Source organism: Dermacentor silvarum, chromosome 6 (assembly GCF_013339745.2).
Source record: "Dermacentor silvarum isolate Dsil-2018 chromosome 6, BIME_Dsil_1.4, whole genome shotgun sequence".
In the NCBI taxonomy this organism is placed as follows: Eukaryota; Metazoa; Arthropoda; class Arachnida; order Ixodida; family Ixodidae; genus Dermacentor; species Dermacentor silvarum.
Genome location: NC_051159.1, coordinates 57,297,015 through 57,305,506, shown reverse-complemented (window position 1 = coordinate 57,305,506; position 8,492 = coordinate 57,297,015). Strand labels below are relative to the sequence as shown.

Below are 8,492 nucleotides of genomic sequence, written 5' to 3'. Positions count from 1 at the left end.
TGTGACTTCAATGTCCAGGCTCCTCTCTCGCGAGCCAGAGACGTGGCTCTTCCTCGCTCAACCAGTTTTAGCGTTGCACACCGGAATTTTGCCAAGCTTAAATAGCTCCGCTGTTAAAAAGGATGGTGTCAGCTGACTGGAATACACGTGGTAGCCTCTAAGAAAACTTGAGAAATTTTCAGTTCAATGCCGTCAAAAGTAATTTTTCGAGCTAATAGTAATGCAGGAAGAAATCGCCCATTGATAGGCGCTCAGTAGTGGATAATCCACTGCCCAGAAAGAATATTTCAAAATAATTTATGAAGGGCCGACCTTGGTTGCCATCCAAGAATGCATTTAACATGCTTTTGGAGGTGGTTATTTGTGGCACTATTTATTTATTTATTATTTATTTATTTATTTATTTATTTATTTATTTATTTATTTATTTATTTATTTATTTATTTATTTATTTATTTATTTGTGGTACTCTCAGATCTTTATGAAGCATTGTAGAGGGAAGTGGCTACAAAGTGGTGATACAAGTACAAAATACAGTAGTACAAATTGCATATAAGTACAAAATTACTTATTTAGCAACATTCTAAGAAATTGGAAAATAACACAAAGCAGCTACAATGCTAACAAGGCAAATACAAATACAGTAATACAAAATGAATAAAAAGAGCACACACGTCCAGCAAACATTGTTACAGAATCAAGCAAAAATGCACGTAGTAGAATAAGTTATTAACACAAACTTTCTTGAGAGAAAAGGTTTACATCATGTAATGCTGGCCATTACTGCTTCGAGAAAGTGCTCCACATTACTGATGTTTACTAATTCGGCAGGCACGTGGTGCCAGTAGCGACTTGTTTTGGGCCGAAATGCGAGGGGGAGGGGGGGGGGGGTAACTGACCGTGTTGTGATGTGGTATGCTGACCGTGTGGCAATGATCGATTCGATGCGAGATGGAAGAAGCAGGTCTAATCCAGAGTGACCTAAGATAATCATTACGATGATATATTTTACGAATAAACCCATTTGGGGATATTTTCCATCGAGCGGCAAGATTAGGAAGGTCTATACGGCAAGTTTCATGCCAGTAACACTGGCACAGCGATCCAAATTACTTTGGTTAACGTGCTGACCGATCCTGAATTCTTTCCGAACGATTGATTAGGGTGATGTTACCGGCATTCCATATGGAAGATGCATATATATTCTAAGTTAGATCGGACGTAAGTGACTGAGAATTGTTTTTCCATGGATGACGGAATAAGAGGGAAAAGTTACGCTCTAAATAGCCGAGCATCCGATTATCCCTGGACGTTATCTGATCGATATGTTGCAACATACGTTATGGGTGGTGCTCCTCTTACCCGTAGGCGGCAGCCAACGGGTGGTTGAGTTGTGTTGAGGCACTTCCGTTCTCAAGGACCAGTTCGAAAACAGAGGCGCAGCGTCTCAAACGACAGCGTCTCAAAACGCTATCGCTGTCACCAGTGGAAAATGCGAGGGCGCTCCCCTTACACGGTGCTACCCTACGTTCCTTTAATCCTTACCGCCGTTTTATACTGTACTATCTTCGGGATCGGCCTAGGAAAACGGGAAGACAGTCGCAATCAAATCTCCGTTAGTCCCCAAAAGAAAGCTAAACGCCTAAACAAAAATTCAGCGGCGATTTAGCGTTAAACGCGATAGAATTGCGTTAGCATTTGTCTAGCATTTAACGCGTTAGGATCTAGTTAGTGTCATACACAGCTTATCTGGATTAGCTTGTTCGCATAAGTGCTGGTGTAAATGTTATGGAACTTGTAGCAAATCTTCGAAACATTTTAGAAACCTTCTCGTGGTGGGATCTCATAGACTTGTGTGTTGTTTGATGAAAACAACGGCGACACACATGCGACCCATTGCAGATAGATTTGCTGGTGCTCCCACAGATATTATTACCGGCTCCGCCACACCAAGATATACTCAGGGCGTGCACTCGTTCATGTAAACTTGTTTGAAGCCTTTTGTGTGTCATATGCCTAATGACGCAATATAAAAGACAAAGGCGGAAAACGGTGGAGGAACAGCGTCGCCATGCTTGCACTTGCAAAGTGCCATTCAGGGAAACATATTCATGTAAAGGAGACGTGGCATTGTGTTATGGTAACGGTGTGCTAGCTATACGCGTCTGCGTCGACACACGTTCGGTGGAGGACGACTGCGTAACTGGCGTTTCGCAGATGTACTTCTTAAGCTTCCCGCCGAAGCGCCTCCACCGAGAAATGTAGGCGTACAGGGCTTCCCCGGGACAGGTCCTGCAGTTGGCGTCTCTATGGCCGTGCAGTGTGTAGTCAGGACGGATCTTCCCCTGAAAAAAAAAAAAAAAGAGGGGGGGGGGGGGGCGATTACAGTGTCTTAACTAGTTTCAACTGTTTCAAGTAAAAATGTATGTGTTTAATATCGAGACCTAACAGCGAGATTATTAGACATTCCGTACTCTTCGCAACGTGCCGTAATACGTGTGCAGCATTGCACTTGAACCCGCCGCGATGGCTTAGCGGCTATGGCGTTCCGTTGTTAAGCACGAGGTCGCGGGATCGAATACCGGCCCCGACGTCCCTATTTCGATGGGGGCGAAATGCATGAACGCCCACGTCCCGTGCATTGGGGGCACGTTAAAGATCCCCTTAAAGGTGGTCAAAATTAATCCAGAGTCACCCACTACGGCGTGCCTCATAATCAAATCTTGGTTTTGGCACGTAAAACCCCAGTATTCAACTCAGCGCTGTACTTCAACTATTTTGATGTGAGTGCACTGAAGAGGGCGAAAGCAAGGAGAAGTAAGGAAGGGAGGTCAACCAGGCAAGCCGCACGTCTCGTGCGGCACTCCAGTTTCCTCCTCACCCTTTCGCCATACTCTCATCCTCCACTTTCCTCCTCATGCTTCCGCTGTTCCCTCCTCCTCCACTTTCCTTCTCGCGCTTTCTTCATTATTGCCGTCTTTCATCCTCCGCTGCCCTCCGCTCGTTCGTTCTGCAGGTTACGCCGAGGCCAAGGCCGACGCTCAACGCAAGGGCGGGCGGCTACGCTCTAATAAAAGCTTTAATAGCTGGCGTTCGGCGGCGAAAGCGCCCCCGCAACTTGCTTGCGCGAAAGCATGCCCCCTCTTCATCGGCGGGAAAGTCCGACCACCAACCGCTACGACAACGGGCGAAAGAGCAAAAAAAAAAAAAAACTAAAAAAAAAACTGCAGAAACAGTCGCCGATTATAGCCGATGTAGACGAGTAGCCCCAACGAATGAGCAAGTGGGAGAGTGAGTGAGAGAGAGAGAGCAAACGTTTTCCTTGCCGAGTCCGACCATCGACTAACCACGCCAACGGCCGAAAGCGTAAAACAAAACTGTTCGCTAAAAAAAAAGAACTCGGAAAGCTTCACAGCGCATTTGCTTTAATTAAACCGCCTGCATACTGTACCAAGGCAACGCCACATTGCAGCAGTTGCATGAGTCCCCTGACCGCCCAGGGAGTTGGAAGGTGGCGCGAGAAGTCGCCGATGAACGCCGCTGCCAGTGCATCGTCGTTGTGGCCCTTGGTGTGGGCGCCGCTGCGGTCCCAGCCCCGGGACACGTACACCCGCCCGTCACCCCCGATGAGGAAGCTGTAGCCGAGGTCGTCCCAACCTGCGAGCGTGCGTCGTTGAGGTCCGTATATCAACATATTTAGGCATTTCAAGCGAGCAACTAAGCGAGCGCGGGACATTAATTACGCGATGATATTTGTGGCGGCAAAGTATTGGGGACACCTATGCAGGCTACAAAAAACTCCCGATTATTCGAGCGAAAGCTCGCCGCACGCCTTTGTTCTGGAGCAGTCAGTCTTAACCCCTCGGAAATTTGCCGAGCACACAAAGAAGGGAAGAAATGGAAACAATAGGAATTAGACTTCGTGACGCACACGTGACGTAGAGCTAGTGCAGGATTTCCCTCAAACAACCAATAATACACTAATGGTGCGTTAGCACCTTGGTGCGCACGCATTTCCGATCGCGTACGCTAGGTAGAGTGTGCCGAACATGATCTCTCGAATAATGAGCGTAAAAGTTACGTATGGTGCTTAAGATTTGAGTTAAGGAGTCGTTTGGCTAAAAGACCTACGTCCAGACCGGGATGCAGGCTCTTCTTTTGCAGATCCATTTCATTCTTAGAGATTTCATAGATGTGACTGTGAAAGAACTACAAGATGGTCAATGCAAGTGGGGAGGTTGTATCATTAGGCATAGAGGTGAAGCTTGCGTAATCACTGGCTCCGTTTCCCATAGGGACGCTCTAGGAAAGACCATGCGAGTAATGAAGAAAATTACGTAGAATCTCCTCAGGGAGTTGTCTGAATGTTGCGTAAGCATTTTGTAGTAACGACGTGCATGGTGTTGAGTGCTCCCACTCAACACTGCTGGTAATCCTAGCACTGCTCAGCGGCTGCGGTCGTCTTGACGCCATTACGGTAAATGCGAGACAGCGCTGCGGCTACACGAACAGCTGCGGAAGGCGGCGCAACGTGAACTGATGAGCCAAGCAAACTACTGCAGGTGGCAGCGTCAGATGCGCTGATGAAGTTCCGATTCGAAGCCGTTGCTGCTCCACAGTTATGGCTTACTAAAGGTGTACCTGTTGTGCGTGCCTGATTACACACGTCATGTGGTCACAGAGACGCGCTCATGTCACTGCTCGTGCGTTCTTCGTCGTCTTGTTCCACAGCTGGCGAAAACATTGCTGCTGGCTCTATCTTGAAAGCAATCGTCTTACGCGAAGGAAGGACGGACGGACAGTTTTCTCGTTGGGCAATCACAGAAATGCAAAATGCAAATGCAAATAGAAAGAAAATAAATAACGGCTATAAACAAACACGATATTAGTATTCGATAAGTTACATTCATTGAGACATCTAAAGCGGACAAAGTTGATTCAATATACACGGTTCGGATATATACCATTAATTTGTGGTGATGACTCCTGCAGAACTTCTGCAACACATTGAAATAGATAAAGGTGAATTCTAGTGAATCTAGGAAGCGAAATTTCGATTTAAGGCTTGAGATTTAATTTTTTAGAAATTGCCCGAAGTTTATAAGTTTCACAAAAACAGAAGCACGTATTGTAACTCACGTAAGAGCGACAAAATTAATTCATTTATCCGGCGGGTCGAATTAAACACGATTCAGAAAAAACGCCAAGACAGACCGCTGATTCATCTGCCAGTATTTGCCCTATTCCAACATGCCCCCGAATCAAACGCCGGCCCACTTTCTATGTGTCAAAAGTAGAAAACTAACGCATAAATGACATCCTGCTAAACAAAGTAGAAGCCTAAACCGCGTCCGATGTTTTGGCAAGAAACAGTGCAGAACAGTGGTAGTTAGTTTCCTAAAGACAGCTTCGCCACATGTTTTTTTAAGTTAGCTCCGCCGTAAGACAATCTTGTTATGCGGTAAAGCGCACAACCGTTGGAAGTTGGTTTTGGTTTCGTGAGCGATTGCACCGCACAGGCAACTTATGGCCCAATTTCATTAAAAAAAAGAGAGAAATACTTGCGGTAAAATCAGGTAAATACCGTTAACAGACATTGTGAGCTACAGTTATTGCTTGTAAATCTTCCTATGGTGGGCTGAAAATAGCCGTTTTCGACGAGCTTTGACGTGTGCTCACCGCATTCGCTGTCCCCCAAGTTCCACCGGGACAGGCGCTGCCACTAAAGGGCTCGCTATCGGAATAACTATAGAGGCCAGGCGCGTGCGTGCTCACTGCTCAAGTTCGAATGGTCTGGCTGGATTTTAGGATCAATATAACCAAAGTTTGGACCGATAGAAATGCAAGCTTAGGGGCGCCTGCCGGGACCTTCAGTCGCGATCGAATTAATCGGAAAAAAAAAACGTGCAAGCTTGCACTCGGTCGTGCCAAGCTTAGGCACAGTGAAACTCTCGATCCTCAAGTCTTACTGGCTGCTACTGCTAGGTATTAACTTGGTTGCTGCTAGGATCTGTAACTATAGGGTTGCTGCTAGGTTTGTAAGTAGGTTTTGCTTGGCCTAGTACTTAGCTATCACTTCGCATTACTGGACTTGAGGATCGACAGTTTCGCTGTGCCTAAGCTTTTCACGACCGAGCATGCAAACTTGCCTGTTTTTTTTTAAACTTATCTACGAATGTAGCGAAGGTATTCTCGATCGATCATTTTCGGAGGTACCTTTCCTTTCGCGACATTTCGCGTGACTAGCGCTGGACGCGTTGGCGCCTACGAGCGACAGCGTTCCTGGCATGCCACAAACGCAGGCAGGCTAACCAAGGTTGGAACAGTGCCAAAAACGCTGTTGCTTGCTGACACCGAACGCGCTGGAGGCTAGCCACTCGATATCTATAGCGAACGTTCACACGACTAGGCGCAGCCCCTTTTATGGCAAACTCCGAGGCCAAGCGCATGCACACTGGGTGTTTACGTCAGATGACGTAGATGGTTGCTAGGCGACACGTACTAGTAATCTTAACTGGGATTCATAGCGCTAAAACGACACAAGGACGAGGAAGAACACGGGACGAGCGCTAACTTTCAACAATTGCTTTATTGCAGTAGTAAGCATATATATACTCACTGGGAAAGGCACTGCAAAAAAACTCGGAAGGAAAGAAGAAAGGAAAAACAGTCATGCGGCTACTGTGCCAAAAGTGCAAGCTCTTTCTTGGATAAAAGAATAGACGGCGTGCTAACGCAATCATCACATCCTCTAGCTATCTCTGCTGCTTCGACAATTTCCCTCGTTATCTTATTCCTGTGGCGATACACAACAACAGTTTGTTTAAAGAGAGGGTAGCATGGTTCCTTCGCGTCACATTTTCTACAGTGGGCAGCCAGGTGCCCATCTATTGCGGTGCTCTCTACTTTATTATTATGCTCCGCCAGCCGCACGTTTAAACATCTGCCCGTCTGGCCCACGTAGTACTTCCCACACGAAAGTGGAATCTTATACACTACGTTCCGAGTGCACGTGACAAAAGGTTCCTTGTGTGTAGTAGTGCAAACAGGCTTCCGCTTCCTCGTAGGACAGCTCAGCCCACTCAAACTCAAAAGTTGTTAGGAGCTGTAAAGACAACGTTTACACCCGACCGTTGCCCTACTTTTTTAGGTTGTGGGAAACCCTATGAAAATAGGGAATTACAGCCACCTTTTGTTTGTCCCTTAGTTCTTTCTTCCTTCTTGCGTCATCCGCTCTCTGCTCTTCACTCAGGCGTGAAGTTGCCTTCCTTCGACGATGCAGGCTTTCAGCAACCGAGATAATGATGTGTCTCGGATAGTTCGCTGCTTCCAAGCGAGCCACCTGCTTACTAAGTCCTTCATCCAACATGTGGGTACAAGACTTCGAAAGAGCGCATGATAAGAAAGAACGTACAATACTTCTTTTTATGAGTTTCGAGTGAGCAGAACCGTACCTTAAGGGCGGCTTGTTTGCTCTGGGCTCATACACCCAACACACGTGTGCAGCTTTAAAATGCAAACGCAAATCTAAAACCTGATATTGCCCTGCGCAGGGAAATTCAGTGGTGAACGTGAGTGGCCTAAAATACTCATTGAACGCGGCAAGAATGCTATCAACAGCAGGGTTTGAACAATCTAAACAGCAGTCTACAAGAGAGCTGGCCGCCGGAACAACAGCGTGATCTATCTAAAAAAACCAAAAAATCATCCACATATCTAAAAACCTTAACAACACCCAAGTCCCCCAGCTGCGCGGAAATGGCTTTGTCACAACGAGCTAAAAACAAATCACTTAATACAGGGGCTATGCATGAGCCTATGCAAACACCCTGCTTTTGCAGGTAAATGTTATTGTCAAATTCAACGAACGTGGACCTCAAATAAAATGATAAAAGCTCTAAAAACCTTGCCACACTAACACCACAAGTGTTGGAAAAAGGGACAGCGCCGTGCTCGTCTATTGCCGCCTCTACGCTAGAGAGCAAACCTTCATGTGGCAAAGAATAGTACAAATCTTTTATGTCGACCGAGAATGCAGTTAAACACTCGCTGTCAGATACATTTAAAAAATCGATTACGGCTGAAGAATCTTTGGTTAGGAAAGGATCCACCACCTCGAGGAGTCTCAGGTTAGTTTGCAGGAATTCCGCGACGCACTTCTGCCATGTCCCAGATTCGGAAACAATGACACGAAAAGGACAGTCATCCTTATGGGTCTTGGCGGCGAAAAACATTTCTAAGCAGTCTCCAGTCAGTGCCATTGATTTTCTTAACAACATTAGCCAAATTAAGGCCCTTACACATCTGCTTAGCTCGCGACCTTACTTTCTTCAACGAAACGCGTCGAATAGGATTAAACACAGCAAGTACCGCCGCAGAAGCCTTATCACGGAAATCACCTTGCGTAAGCACTACGAATCCCCCCTCCTTGTCCGCGGGCAGGACACAGAGCCTGCGATCCCGCAGTGTAGCGGCCACCCGACCGATCCGCA

General features: G+C 46.6%; 2 protein-coding genes across 2 annotated transcripts; both read right to left on the bottom strand.

The window, feature by feature from the left end:
* Window positions 1-392: 392 nt before the first annotated feature.
* On the bottom strand, window positions 393-3,694 carry LOC125946299 (peptidoglycan recognition protein 1-like). Its single transcript, XM_049669013.1, has 2 exons — window positions 3,452-3,694; window positions 393-2,345 (listed from the first exon to the last, which is right to left on the bottom strand). The coding sequence occupies exons 1-2, from the start codon at window positions 3,692-3,694 to the stop codon at window positions 2,136-2,138; spliced, it is 453 nt and encodes a 150-aa protein (XP_049524970.1). The 3' UTR covers window positions 393-2,135.
* Window positions 3,695-6,807: 3,113 nt separating this feature from the next.
* LOC119456673 (uncharacterized) lies at window positions 6,808-8,234 on the bottom strand (the record flags this gene model as incomplete). Its single annotated transcript, XM_049669012.1, has 3 exons — window positions 7,736-8,234; window positions 7,143-7,506; window positions 6,808-7,087 (listed from the first exon to the last, which is right to left on the bottom strand). Coding segments are annotated over exons 1-3 (1,143 nt in total), but the record flags the coding sequence as incomplete, so codon positions are not given.
* Window positions 8,235-8,492: the final 258 nt, after the last annotated feature.